Source organism: Urocampus carinirostris, chromosome 13 (genome assembly GCF_059441175.1).
Source record: "Urocampus carinirostris isolate Australia breed hairy pipefish chromosome 13, RoL_Ucar_1.0, whole genome shotgun sequence".
NCBI lineage: Eukaryota > Metazoa > Chordata > Actinopteri > Syngnathiformes > Syngnathidae > Urocampus > Urocampus carinirostris.
The window spans coordinates 41,616,934-41,630,746 of NC_142361.1; the positions used below are offsets into that span (position 1 = coordinate 41,616,934).

Sequence of the window (13,813 nt, forward strand, 5' to 3'; positions counted from 1 at the left end):
AAGCAAAAAAAGAATACATTTTACTTTTTTTTTTTCACATTACCGCTGAAAAAGAGGGAATATAATTGAAATATTCATAAATCTAAGAAAAGATAACCTTTTTTTTTTACGCTCAACAAATTTAAAAGTCAACAACACAGAATCCTCTAAATGTGCATATTGACCAGACGGATGAGAGAAAAGCCTTCTTGGCGGGGAGCCGGCTCCCTTCACTTCCAAGAGCCGTTTCTTTCGGCGCGTTAGTAAGTACTGTATCGGTCGTCGCGATCTAACGAAACGGCGGTGGCTATTTTCGACACCGTCGGAAAAGTAACTCGGAGGAGAGAGGAAAACAGCTTTATTCGACGTAACGCAGCGCTCTTCATTGTCAGTAACTAACGGCGGAAAAAAATCAGGAGTTAGACGACCGTCTTACTGGAAAAAAATAGCGCCGCTACGCGACGGCCTTATTTATGACCCCGTCGTTCTCGACACCGCTTGCGACACAGCGGCAGAGTCTGCGGAGGCCCCCCGAGTATCGCGATGAGTCTATGTTATGTCCTGGTTACGTTACTCTTATTAGAAAAAAAACAAGCCACGGGTGGGCGGGGCGTAGTGTCTTCTAAGCACAAAGTGGAATGCCATCTTCACAAAAGGGAATTGAACCTCCTCAACAGTCAAATGGCTCCAAGTCAAACCCCAAAAATCTTTCAAAGTCGGAGTCCAACGCACGAAAACAACTTTATTGAATACACGTTTGCGGAAAAAGGGGCATACAGTATAAGGAGTCGTCTTTGTGACGGATAAGTCCAAAAGACCAAAGAAATATTCAAGGGGAAATAGACCTCCTCCGTTTAAAAACAAACATTTCCGTAGCCGTATGTTGAGTCCACACGAGAGAGCAAGTATTCCCACGAAACGATAATGAACCCAGATGAGGAGACAGAATTCTTGGGGCGGCGGGAGAGGATTTCTTCTTCCGAGGGGGGGGCGACAGACAATATTTAAGAAGCGCTACCCAAAAACAACACAACGCTAGCAAGTTAGCATCAATTAGCCGGATAGGTGAAAAGCAGTTCGAAGTGTCCCCCGACCTATTCTGTTTTTGCGGGTCTACAGCATGGCGAGCTCCAACCACTGCAAAGGAGAAGAACAAGGAGAAAGTTCTTCTCGGTCGAGTGTCCGTCTTTCGCGCTTCTCGCAAATCTTCCTACCTGAATGTAAGTCAACTGGATCTGACCCGAATTGTTCTCGTCGATGGACTTGAAGGCATCTGTAGAAAAAGAGCGTCACGCTTAGGATTTTCCACATTTATCCGAAGGAATCGAGCGCGAGGACTGACTGAAAAGCGACTCGAGGCGAATGAGACTGCACACAAAGTTGTCAAAGTCGATGGTGTAGTCGGCGTCTCGATAGCGAGCCACCACGATCTGGTGGAGCGCGTTGTCCAGGGAAAAACCTGAACAGATAGGCGGACAAAAAGCATGAAAAAGTATTTGCCCCCTCCTCATTTCTCATTTTTTTGGCCATATTTCTCACTCACAAAGGTTGCAGATCATTTGATTAGCACACAGACGCAACACAATTAAAATAGAAAATGCAGTTTTTAAATCGAGGCGCCCCAAAAAAATCTAAAGCCTTCTGGTCCAACAATGAGTTTGAGCCCCCTTTGGCAGTGATAACAGAAATCAAATGTTCACCATCATTGGAAATAAGTCTTCCACAACGCTGTTGAGGAACTACGGCCCGCTCTTCTTTGCAAAAATGTTTCAACTCTGCCATATTAGAGGCTTTCCTAGCGTGAATCGCCTGCTCAAGGTCACACCGCCGCATCTCGATTGGATTTAAATCCAGATTTTGACTTGGCCACTCCAGATCCTTCATTATTATTTTTTTTTAGCCTCTTATAGGCGGACTCAAGCTCCAATTCGAGGGCACCGACCGATGGCCGGACGTTCTCCTTCGAGTAAACATCAGAAAGGATTATTCCACCAGCCACAGCCATTTGTCCTGGCCCTGAGGCAGCAAAGCAGCCCACTCAACTATAAGAAGGACGTTGGGAAAAAATGGCATTCGTTCCAAAACCGCTGCTGTCACTAAAGAACACAAAGAGGCATCTCACGTTTGCCGAAAAGCATCTTAATCATCCTCAATACTTTTTGCCGAGCGATGCGTCAAAAATGCACCTTTTTAAAAATGGCACGGTATTCCACAAAAACAACACGATGGCGACAGTAAAACATGGTGGCGGCGGTGTAACGCTACGGGCTCGATATTCCAATGGGTTCCGCGACCTAAAAGCTTTGAGAGTGAGAAATATGCCAAAAACACAGAAATCAGGAAGGGGGCAGTTACTTGCTCCTTCAAGTAAGTGCATCCGGCTCGAAAAAGTCAAGAGTCGTACTCACCGGCGGCCTCTACGGCCGAGCGCATCTCAGTAGAGCTCATGCAGCCGCTGTTATCCGAATCTTTTTCTTTGTAAATTTTCTGCACCCAAAAAAAACAACATTTACTCTGTCCTGAATAGGGATGTGTCTTTTACAAACAACGCTCTTTGCGGTGAATGAGTGGAGTCGGCTCCCCACCAATCAGGAGGCGGCTCTCTTTGAGATAGCGATGCGCCGTTGGCGGACATACTAGCTCTTTGAGCTGGCTTTTTGAGGTGAACGACGGGAGCAAGCTCCCATTGAGACAGCGACGTCTCATTGGTGAGCGAAACGGCTCGATGAATCGTCTCTCCTAAGTGAACGACGGGGGCCGGCTCCCATTCCAGATGGAGACGCGTCGTTGGCGGACATAACGGGTCTTTTGAGGTGAACGACGGGAGCAGGCTCCCTTTAAGATAGCGATGTGTCATTTGCGATGATAACGTCTCCGTGAGCTGTCTCTTTAAAGTGAATGACTGGAGATAGAGACGTGGCATCGACGAACGTAACGGCTCTATGGGCTTATTCTGGATAAGGAGCCGGTCCCTTTCTCTCGTCTTCGACGGAAATCCTTTTTTTCCCCTGAATTTTGTGTCGTCTCGAAGTTTTCGAGTTGCGCATAAACGTGCAGAATTTCAAACTCGTGTTCGAGTGAAGTCGCGACGATACGGCGAGTACGGTTACCAAATAAGTATCGATCTTGGTCCACAGAATCTTAAACTCCACCAGGCCCAGTTTACCGCTTCCGTCTTTCTTTGGAGAAAGCGTTAAAGTCCAACAAGAGACATTTGTGGCATTTCCCTCAGGCAAAGAAAGGATACGTCGAGCAGATTGATCATGTTGCGACACGTGGTCAGGCTGAAACCGTCCGTTTTGATGTCCTCTCCTGAAAAGGTACATCAAAACTGGCTTGCTTTTGTGTCGATGTGACTTAAAAAAAAAAAATAGGTAGCGTTCCCAGAACCCTTACGTCTTCCAACCACTTTGTTGAGGACGTTCTTAAGCTCGAAAGCGGAAAACTCGGCATCCTAAAAATGAAAATCAAATGTTTATAAATCGTAAGTGAGAGAAAAACAACCCAAAAAGCGTCCGTTTTGCTACTGTCAACGTTTGTTACTCACGTGTCCGGCCAGTTGTCCAAAATATCCCTTGAACCTATCACTGATATCGTCTTCGTCGATGTCCATCTAAGGAGAACAACAGTTAACAAAACCTGACCAGGACACCACCAAAAGATGACCCGAAAGCCACCCCAAAAACCAACGACCGTTAAAAAAAAAAAAAAAAAAAAATTGGCCCCAAAAAACTCTAAAATCGACCAAAATGCGACAAGAAACGACCAAAATATCACCCCAAAACACTCGACTGAAAAATAACCGATTTTATGGTTTAACAGACCCTGCAAAAAGGAGAAAAGACATCCAAGAATTTTGAACTTGAAAGAAGAACAGGAGAGGACTCTACTAAATCTTTAGATACGGAATTCCGACTTAAAGCGCCAATTGTTAACTCTACAGCTCAACAGGCACCCAAATTAAGGAGAAAAGACATCCAGGAATTTTGAACTTGCAAGAACAGGAGAGGACTCTACTAAATCTTAAGATACGGAATTCTGTCTTAAAGCACCAATTGTTAATTTTACAGCTTAATAGACACCCAAAATAAGGGGAGAAGACAATTGGACTACATTCGTCGTATTATTTAATCGTGGTATCGTTACTTTAAAAATCACACGATTGGTTTTAGAGGTTGCAAATGCGCGTCATATTCATTCACATATTGTAGTGAAGTCTTTATTTGCTGAATGGATTCTTTCATGTCAGCGTACGGTCCTATCACAAAACCTCTTCTACAGGAACTTTCTCCTTTTGCCTCGTCAGGAGAGTTCTGAGGTCTTTCCCTTTTTTGCATATATTCCTCACTATAAGAGAGGGGCAGAGACATTCTGCACACTCCCGGCCTCTTGGTGGCAGGTCGATTCCCTGATCCGTCGGTCCGGAGCGCGTTACGTTTTACTTTTATTACGTTTCATCTTTATTTGAAACCTTTTTAATGGATGTCCTCAACCGCATTGCTTCTCTCTAGCTCTATTTTTGGGAAAATCCGAACATTCTGAATGTCCTTCGCCTTGGCAACCTAGCGGGTCAGCTCAAGCTTATCATCTAATATCTGGAGGCCAAATCTACCAAAGCGTTGCGTAAGGCAAGTGTCTTAAAAAGAGCTGTTGCGTGACCAGTAAGCGCTCTCTAAGGGTAGCCTCTGACTTGGATTTGCCCTGGTACGATGAGCGACATGAACATTTTTGGATTCGGAGGTGCCGGCACCTACGTAGATTCATGACCGTTTAGCGAGCGGTTACCTGTTTAACGTGGCAGTCGACCGGATCGTCAATCTCACTAAACAAGGGAACAAATTCGGAATGAGCTTTTCACCCATGTTTATGGAAAGTAGGCCGCCGTGGTACATACTTAAAATTCGCGGGTTTCTCAGAGAAGACGCGAATGTAGAAATCGCCGTTCTTGTTGGGCTCGAAAGTGGACGGGATGATGAGATATTCTCCGGGCGGCAGATGGAGACGGTGGCACACTTCGCGGAGGTTGATGAAGGTTTCCGATCGGGCCGCCGAACGGTTCCGGAGGAAGAAGTTCTTCTTCAGGTGAACTTGCTTCGCGCCGCGGTACTGGAAAGTCACAGCGGCTCGAGGTCACGTCGGGAAAAAAGGAACCTTCGGAGAAATCTGCTCCTACCTCCTCGGGAAGCTGAAAAGAGAAAGAAAAGACGGCGCTGTAAGAAGACGGTCGTATATTCGGAGCGGCGTAGGAGCGTCACCTCGTAGACGAGGAAGCCGATGGTCTCCATGTCCTCGCCCATTTTTCTGCGCCGACGTTTGTCCTTCTGCATGAGTCCTACGATGAACGTGCATCCTTCCTCGCCGTCGTAAGGGTCGTCGTCGACGTCCTCCAGTTTGATCACGAACTGGGGATTGGTCCAGAAGGTATCTAGCAATTCATAGCAGCGTTAACTCACAAAAACCCCATAGCGACGAGCAAACTAGCTAACGCCGCATCCAGTACTGGGATAGTTTCTGCAGCCGCCCGCCGAAACCCCGATTCTCCAAGTTTCTTCAAACTCGGTCTCCGCCCACTTCCTGTACTCGGACGTCAGAGCGTCGGGGGTCAGGTTGCAGATCTCCAGACGGGAATACTCTCGCAGGAAATCGGAAAACGACATCCTGCGGTGAGATGAAGAGACGTTGAGATCCGGCGATAGTCGTGTAGCCTTTGCCAAAAATGGCACAAACTCATCTCATGTCCGTTACCAGAACTCGCCATCTTCCCGACGATCCTTCAGCCTTTGGCGGTCATCGTCACTCACGTATCTCCAAGTGGAAGAACTGAAACACGCAAAGAGCGAATCAGAGATATTCTTCACGAATCGGAACGAGCCGAGAGTTTCACTTCGTCCCGTTTTCTACTCACTCGTCGCTCCAGTCCCCGTTCCATTCCACCTGACCCCACGGATTTCGGATTCGGATCAGTTCTTCGGTGTCTCCTCTGTACGACACCTAAAAGGGTCAATCTACTTTAGCATTCAATACTGTTTCTAAAATATCAGCTTTTAATACTGTATATAGATATTTTTGTGCAAGCCAGAATTTCAGACTCGCGTCGGAACTCTTGCGGAAGGAAAGTCTGAACCCGCATCAGGAAGTCGGAACCTGCGTGGTGAAGTCGGAACCCGCGTCGGGTATTCTGAACTCGCGACGGGAAGTCGGGATTCGTGTCGAGGGGCTCGGTCTCGCAAAGAGAAGTCTAAACTCGTGACAGTAACTCTGGACTTGCGACAGGAAGGCGGGACTCGCATCGAAGAGTCAGAACCTGAGTCAAAAAGTCAGAGCCTGCGTCGTGAAGTCATAACCCGCATCTTGGAGTCCAAAATCGCGTTATATACTCCCATCTCTCAATGGGAGGTTAGGAATTGCGTCGAGGGGCTCGCGTCGGGGGAAGTTGCGACTCACGTCAAAGAAGTTGAAACTTGCGCCAATAAGTGCAAGCCCTCAACCGACCGCATGACTGCAGTGAAGACCTGCAAATGACTGGCAAACGATGGCAAGAAGACCGGTCGCAGTTTCCTCTTGACTTTTATAATGCCTCGGAAAAAGTATCAAATGTCACTGACATACTATTGCTATAATGAAGCCTTCGTTCGTATCGCAACAGTGTCCGGAATATTCTGCCGAACAAAAACGTTTCGATTCCTTTGATTGTACCGACCTAAAACTTCAGCGGCGGTTTCGCGAAACCGGCAAAAAGGGATCGAAACCTCGCTTTAAACGTCACTTCATGTAGCCTTTGTCTATATCACAACGGTGTCCGGAATATCATAATGACAATCCCGGCAGGGGGAAGCTTACCTTCTCAGCTCCTGTCACAGAGTAGGCGTGGCCCTTGACCAGCTTGCGATACGTGACGGCTTCCGAGTCGGCCGCGTTTTTGATCTAGAACATACGCCGTGGTGAGAGACTGCGGGCGGCGCTAGCGACGCAAAACGTGCTAAGACGAACATCGATGGAGCATCCCAGGAGGGATCCTCTTTCCAGAGCCTTCCTTATGATATTGAAGAGATGAGGGTCCGGTCGAGCCAGCTCGTGGCTCTCGGCGATGCCGCCGGTAAAGTCCTCGAAACCTTCTGTGGTGCTTCCCCCGGAAAGCGCCTCGTAGCACCCGTTTAACCTGCGCTCGGAAAGAAGAGAGGGATTTTGAATAGGACCCGCAACGGAAACCGGCAACGTGGAGTCGGAGCTGTACTTGGCGTAGGCTTTCTCCAGCAAGGCGCTCCAAAACTCGGAACGGTCCGCAGAGTGGACAAATAGCAGTTTTCCGTCTCTGGTGGGCAGCCGGTCGTCCACCACCACGTCCACCCAGTCGCCAAACTGCCAGAACTGTAAATCCACAACCAAACTTAGGATTGAAAACCTGCAGTTGCCCCTAGCGCCTTTTTCTGCTTTTTTTGCTTATTAGGGCCTTCAGTGTGAGAATCCCTAAAAGGCTACTTGTAGTATCCTCCGGTTCACTTATTTAATCTAGTCTTGTCCGTTTTTTGCTTTTAATTCTGCACACTCGAGCAGTGTCAGAAATAACGCCGTTAGGAATAACTCCGTTACGTCACGGTGTTTGATTTTCAGTAACGGCGTCGCCTCACTCGTGACTTTTTCTGCCGTTACCGTTACCGAGGGTCAAAAGCGCTGCGTTACTTTGGGTACAGAACGGCGAGGGCAGCGTGCCCCCCACGGCACGCGCGACGCCGTTTTTATCGGCGCGGTTTTCCACTCTCCCACAAGTTGTTTATGTCGCATCCTATCCGATCATATCGCCATTCAAAAAAGCCACTAGCACGCAGTTGGATAGCCATCACCTATATAGGATTTCCTAATGCGCCAAAAGAAAAGGCCAATCGGTGAATGCGGCAACCGACTCGCGTCTACGCGATGTCTCTTGGAAGTGGGAGCTCTTCCAGACGCTATGTTTCCCTTCTGATTGCTCAAAACGCATTTTTCAGGGATTCTGTGCCTTAGACTTTCAATTTGTTGAGCATAAAAATGGTTAACATCGATTTGTATTTTGTCTATTTCTTTATAAATGTTTTATGTTGTATTTCCCGCGTTTTCATTGTTTTAGTGTTCACTGAGCTTGATTTCTCCCCTTTTGAAGTCATTCCTAATAATACATGGTAATTGGTCGTAATACGGATCCAACAGACCGAAGAGCCATTTGGGAACAGAAAGAGCCGTCTCTTTTTAGTAGGCCGAGCTCAAAAAGCCGCTTCTCTAAAATGAGCTGGAATTCCCATCTCTACAACAGACCGTTGCAGTTCGATTTGACTTATTCAAGTCTGTTTCTATCGTTCACCGCTAATTGTTATTTTATGATATTGTTTACTTTGTTGCACTTGAAGTGTATACACGTGTTGCTTCTAGAGTACAACTACTCAATTGACTGGAATACTGCTCAAACAATGTCAAATTCTTTGACGTACAATTTCTTTTCGAAGTAACGGAAATACATACTTTCCCTAGTAACTTTACTTTTACCATAGAATAATAGACTAATTCAGTACTTTTTTGGAAGAAGTAGTGAGAATAACTGATGACTTTTTGAAAGTAACGCGCCCGACAGTACGCCGGAGGTAGAAGAACCGGCTCACCGACTCGAGGTGTTTCAAACCAGGGTGCGTCCGTACCTCAAAATGAAAGATTCCGGCGTAGTCCTGGTCGAAACTTTGATCGGGCGGTACCACGCGGGACAAAATTTGCTTGTTGAGCGTCAGGGAAGCGATGGCCGCCAGGAGCCAGCAGTCACCTGACCACAAAGAGCAAAATCTCAATCCGCACGACCACTCCGAATCGACTCCGGTGGGAACAATGTTGCCTCTGTCGTCCTCGACCGTTTAGCCCCACCCGTTTCTGAATCGCGCTTGTCGACCGATGCTCGACACGCACTACGGTTCCAAAGTTTACCCTCACCCGGACGATTGACCGCTTTCCGTGACACTCTTTGATTTAATAAACGAGTCCGTGCGAAGCTCTTCCTTTCGGTCGGCCGGTCTTCGATATGACACGGGCATCTCAGGGTAGATGTTGGCACTGCTGGACGCAATTTAAGCGAGCTGCTCCTCGCGGAACTCCCCGGCATCCGTTTCTCAAACGAGAGACTTCGACGTACTTGGGGTTTTTAGGATTGTTCTGTCCTCTGAAGAAAGTAGTACACGCTATCGTAGGACAACTTCAGTTTCCTGGCAATTTCGTTTCTTACAACCGGAATAGAATGTTGTTATCTTCGTTGAAAATAAAAAGCGACCCAAAACTTTTGAACATGTGATTTTCGACAGAGACATAGGTAAAGGCGGGTCTTTTTTCTGTTCTGAGGCGAAAAACTGGGGCCGAGCGTGTGCGGGTCTCACCCAGAGCTCCTTGACAAATATCCGTCCTGGTAGCGTCGCTCTCGATGAATTTGGGATCGGAGACGATTTCCTACCGGGAAAAAAACCCCAAACAATTTACGTTTTCGGTCAAGGAGTGCACGTACGGGCGGAAAACCCCCACCTTGGGCCTGAGCCACCGGATCCCCCGGACTTTGTAGGAGGAAGGTCCCAGCTCGTCGAAGCCCAAAGAGGCCGGGAGAGGCTCGAAACTCTCGTCCTCAAAGAGTCGTCTTCTTTCCAGGCAGCTTCTCTTCAGCGACTCGTAATCCTGATTCAAGAACGGGAGAGCGCGCTCGTGGCTGCCCACGCCTTGACATTTTTCCCGCTTGTGCTGGAGGCGATTCACGATGCCCGACATTTTGCCCGGCTTCCTTCTCCGCCGTCTTCGCCCGATAACCGGTAAGACGGCGGACGTCTCGGGTGTCTTTTTTCCCCCCCTCCGGGTCGAGCCACGCCCCTCTCGGTACAGGTAAAGGCCCCGCCCTCCACTCGTTACGCCTCGAGGCCCGGCTTTACCTGCTCAAGAAAAGACTTTTTTTTTTCACGTTCGCAAACACCGACGTGGCTTCTTTAAAGGGACGGCGTCTCGGATTTCACCCCTGGATGTTTGTTGTGCCGCAAGAAAAAGCCCACCTGAAAGATTGTGATCCTGACCTAACCTGCCCTCTGAGAGTGGAAGGTCTTACAAAGGAAACTGCTGAGTCAGCAAAACCAAAAATCCTGGTTCAGATTTGCTTTGACATTTTACACATCTAGGGTAACCTATCCAATCTCATTCTGGGAGAGTGGATTGTCTTCCTGGAAAGTCACGCAGAGTCAGCAAAACCAAAGGTGTTGAGTGATTTGACATTTTTGGGGTATTTCTTTCCACATATAGGTAAATCTTTCTGTCTGCAAGACACTGTTGAAAATGAATGATATTCTTCCTGGATGAGGGGAATGTCTTTCTGGAAATACTGCTGAGTCAACAAAAACGATAGTGCCGTGTCAGGTTTTTGATTTGGGTTTTGGAGGGTTGTCGGGGTGGTGGAATCATTTTCACCTCTGGTATGGCTTACCTGATTGCTCTTAAAAGATTGTGATGCTGGCCAAACTTTTTCCGGCCTGAGTGGGTAGAATGTCTTGTGGGGAAAGCTGCTGAATCAGCAATACCAAAAATACCAAACTAGCTCTTTTTGGCAGTTTTCGCTTTGGGTGTAGGTCACCGACTCGACTACCAGTTCCTCCCCCTTTTTGGGGCACAAACAAACAGATAGATATACATCGTTAGACTCCAAAAAATGAAATAAACAAACAAACAGATCGATAGACTACGTTAGATCCCAAAGAAAAACCCAACCGTCGATAAGAAAGAAATGCCCAAATAAAAATTCATCAACGTGTGACTAAATTGCAGCAATGTCATCAATTGGGCTATTCTGTGTTGATTTCTTTGCACTTTTGGAGCTCCTAATCCCTCCATATGTCAGGACGGCACGTTGGGGGATCTACACGTAGATCGTCGCGGCTTAAGTTTTCGGTCCCCTCCCTTGTTTGTTTTGTGTCGCTGAATGAGGCGGGTGGGCCGACTACGCCCATCCGACCGAGCGTCCGTCCGACCGGCCGATCCGGTTTGCAGACGATTCATTTGCATCTAACGCTAAAAATGTGTTTAGTCAGATGAGGTTTTGTCTACCCAAGGTTAGCCAACCGATTCACTAGGGTTAAAGTTACAGCACCTTGCAAAAGTATTACATGTTTCTTTGCATCATATCTATAGATACGTCATTTGTATATTCCAAATCTTTTTCGAGATAATGCTTTTTGAAGACGGCCTTCCTCGTCTTTGACGTCCTGGGCTGCGATATCTTGTGTAGAACACCTGCACCCTAGCAAGCCAGTCACCCGATTGATTTATTTGTCGAGTAGTCCAAAAGGTTTCGAGTGTTTAAGCCGAGTTTTGCAAATTTTTGTGGAGAACGCCTAGGCCCTAGGCGTTGCGATGCAGGTGGCTGCAGCAATGGTAAAACAAATGGCGAGCGGCCGAAATGGGGCCAGTTGGCAAAAAAAAAAACACACGGATGAAGCAGCCGGAACACAATAGGCTCACCGGATGTCATAGGGGTCGAAGCGGGACCGATCGACGGGAAAAAAAAGAGAGGCCGGCTGACCAAAAACATGCGGTAAGCGGCCAGGATAACCGAGAGGCACGGAAGCAACGAACACTAAGCCAGCCCGGAAAAAAAAAAACGATGAGCACGGCCAGCCTGCCAGCTGCTTACAGGGTTAACCTAGACCAGCTGTGTCCAGCCCAGTCCTTGAAAGCCGCATGTCCTGCATGTTTTGAATGTTTCTCCAACTCGGTGATTCAAATTTGCAGCTGGTTACCAAGCTGTCTGGGAGCTTGATCATGAGCCAGGTGATTGGAATCAGCTTTTATTGGAGAAGAGTAACTCCAAACACATGCGGGACATGCGGCTCTCGAGGACCGGGTTGGACACCCCTGACCTGGACCAAACATAACTAAAATGAGGTCATCCAAAACTGTTCATGGTTCTCTTGGTTGCTTCTATGATTAGTTTTATCCTTGTGGGGGCCAAAGGTTTAGAGGGAATGCGAGGTCTTGGTAGGTTTTCAGTGGTTTTATGCTCTCTTGTTTTTGATATCATTGCTCGCACAGTGCTCCTGGAGATGTGTACATCTTTACAAAATCTTTTTGTATCCCATTTCCATTTGAATTTTTCCATAACTTTATCCCGAACATCCCTGGTGTGTTCTTTGGTGTTCAGAACGCTTTCATACTGCTTCATAATGCCGTCTGTTCAGATGCATTTCAACTGAGACTTTCAAAAGTCTTGGAGAACTTGTGGTGTCAATTAGATGAGATGAGAGAACATGAAATGACCAATTTTGCAACACCAAATTTTCACCTACTTACTCCTCCATTGTTTCAATTTTTTTGCTTTATGTTTGAAGCCTGAAATGTAGCAATATGACACAAAGTTCTTCAATAATTTCACTAGGCACTGAGGTGAGATCAATTAGAGGACCAAGATGAATCCGCATGGATCATAAAATCCAATTTCATACATAAATGAGGCCGTGCAGTAGTGAAAAGAAGGAAATAAATAAAAGTTTCACATATCGCTAATAAGAGTATTGCATTTGTGCAAGCAGTAGATCCTGTTTTTGATTGACAGCATATCCGTCGTCTTCTAGGACGCACACCCTGCAGGCGAAAAAACATCCCAGAGAATCCATCACTATACAGCAGAGATCTTCAAACTCAAAGACAAAATCACTTTGAAATCAAGCGCTCCCATAGAAAGCAAGGTGCGTCGATTCAAACGCGTGTGAAATGGATGCCGAACGTCTAGAATTTGTTCTTTTCAGCCATTTTGAACCGTAATTTGGATCAGGGGTCTCCAAAACACAGTCCGGGGGGCCACATTTGCATAAGTTACCGTGTCACTCGGCAATGAAACGCCATGTCATCGAATGGCACGTCGAACAACGATGCGACTACTCTTCCATGCAAAAGAACTCCGAATTTAGGATCTATTCCATTCACAAACATAACGCTAGCTTTGGAAAAATGCCGCTTTACATATAATATGTTATAAAAATGAGAAAAATCTTCCCTGACATTTTGGGAAAACGTATTTCTTAATTTCACTCCTCGGTATTGATATGGAAACACTGCTGTGAAGGGGCGATGGGGATCACAGTGAACGGGCATTGTGGGAAATGTAGTGTTCCTCGGACGGTTTTCGTTTTAGACGCTCAGAATTTTTATACTCTTGCGGGCCGCATCCAAGCATGCCGTTGGCCACATTTGGCCCGTGAGCCGTGAGTTCTGCGCGTGTGTTTTGAATGAACGTGGCCCCTCATCAGTGTTTCTCAACTGGTGGGTGGTGGGCCAAAAGTGGGTCGCAGCCTGTTTTCAGTGGGCCGCGGCCTTTGCCTCGGCAAAATAAGTCAGGTACGTTATAACTTCTTCACAGTAGATGGCGATAATCGGATGAAAATGTGAGTTGACGGCCATCATTGCCCGGCAGAGAAAATGACCCGGAACGGTTGTTAATTGACAACCATTGTCTCGACAAAGGACAAAAACCTCAGTGTGTTTTGTGCAATGTACCTCATTTCATTTTTGTGCATGTGGATACTGCCCCCCCCAAAAAAGTTTAAATTATTAGATTATGAATATTACTCTATAGCATATGAATAACCTATATTTTTCGTGGACAATATCTTGGATTATTTGTGATAGCAACATCCTTTGCTGTCTGGTCATCCTGGACGGGGGATGCCACATGTGCGGTCCCTTCTCAAGGTTTCTTCATTTTCCTCATCTTGAGGTTTTTTGAGTTTTTCCATGCCCTCATGTTGGTTCCAGATCAGGGGATGATGTAATAATAGTCTGAAAAATAGTGTGTGTAATAACC

At 46.8% G+C, this 13,813-nt stretch overlaps 1 protein-coding gene across 1 annotated transcript; it reads right to left on the reverse strand.

Moving 5' to 3' along the window:
• Positions 1–701: 701 nt before the first annotated feature.
• LOC148354582 (calpain-2 catalytic subunit-like) lies at positions 702–9,811 on the reverse strand. Its single transcript, XM_088351772.1, has 21 exons — positions 9,508–9,811; positions 9,366–9,435; positions 8,646–8,764; positions 7,214–7,347; positions 6,970–7,138; positions 6,820–6,903; positions 5,885–5,970; positions 5,725–5,799; positions 5,480–5,637; positions 5,235–5,404; positions 5,153–5,164; positions 4,874–5,085; positions 4,765–4,801; positions 3,527–3,592; positions 3,376–3,433; positions 3,227–3,291; positions 3,090–3,158; positions 2,388–2,466; positions 1,322–1,438; positions 1,194–1,252; positions 702–1,116 (listed from the first exon to the last, which is right to left on the reverse strand). Exons 1-21 carry the CDS (start codon positions 9,742–9,744, stop codon positions 1,093–1,095), a joined length of 2,100 nt encoding a protein of 699 aa, XP_088207898.1. The 5' UTR covers positions 9,745–9,811; the 3' UTR covers positions 702–1,092.
• Positions 9,812–13,813: the final 4,002 nt, after the last annotated feature.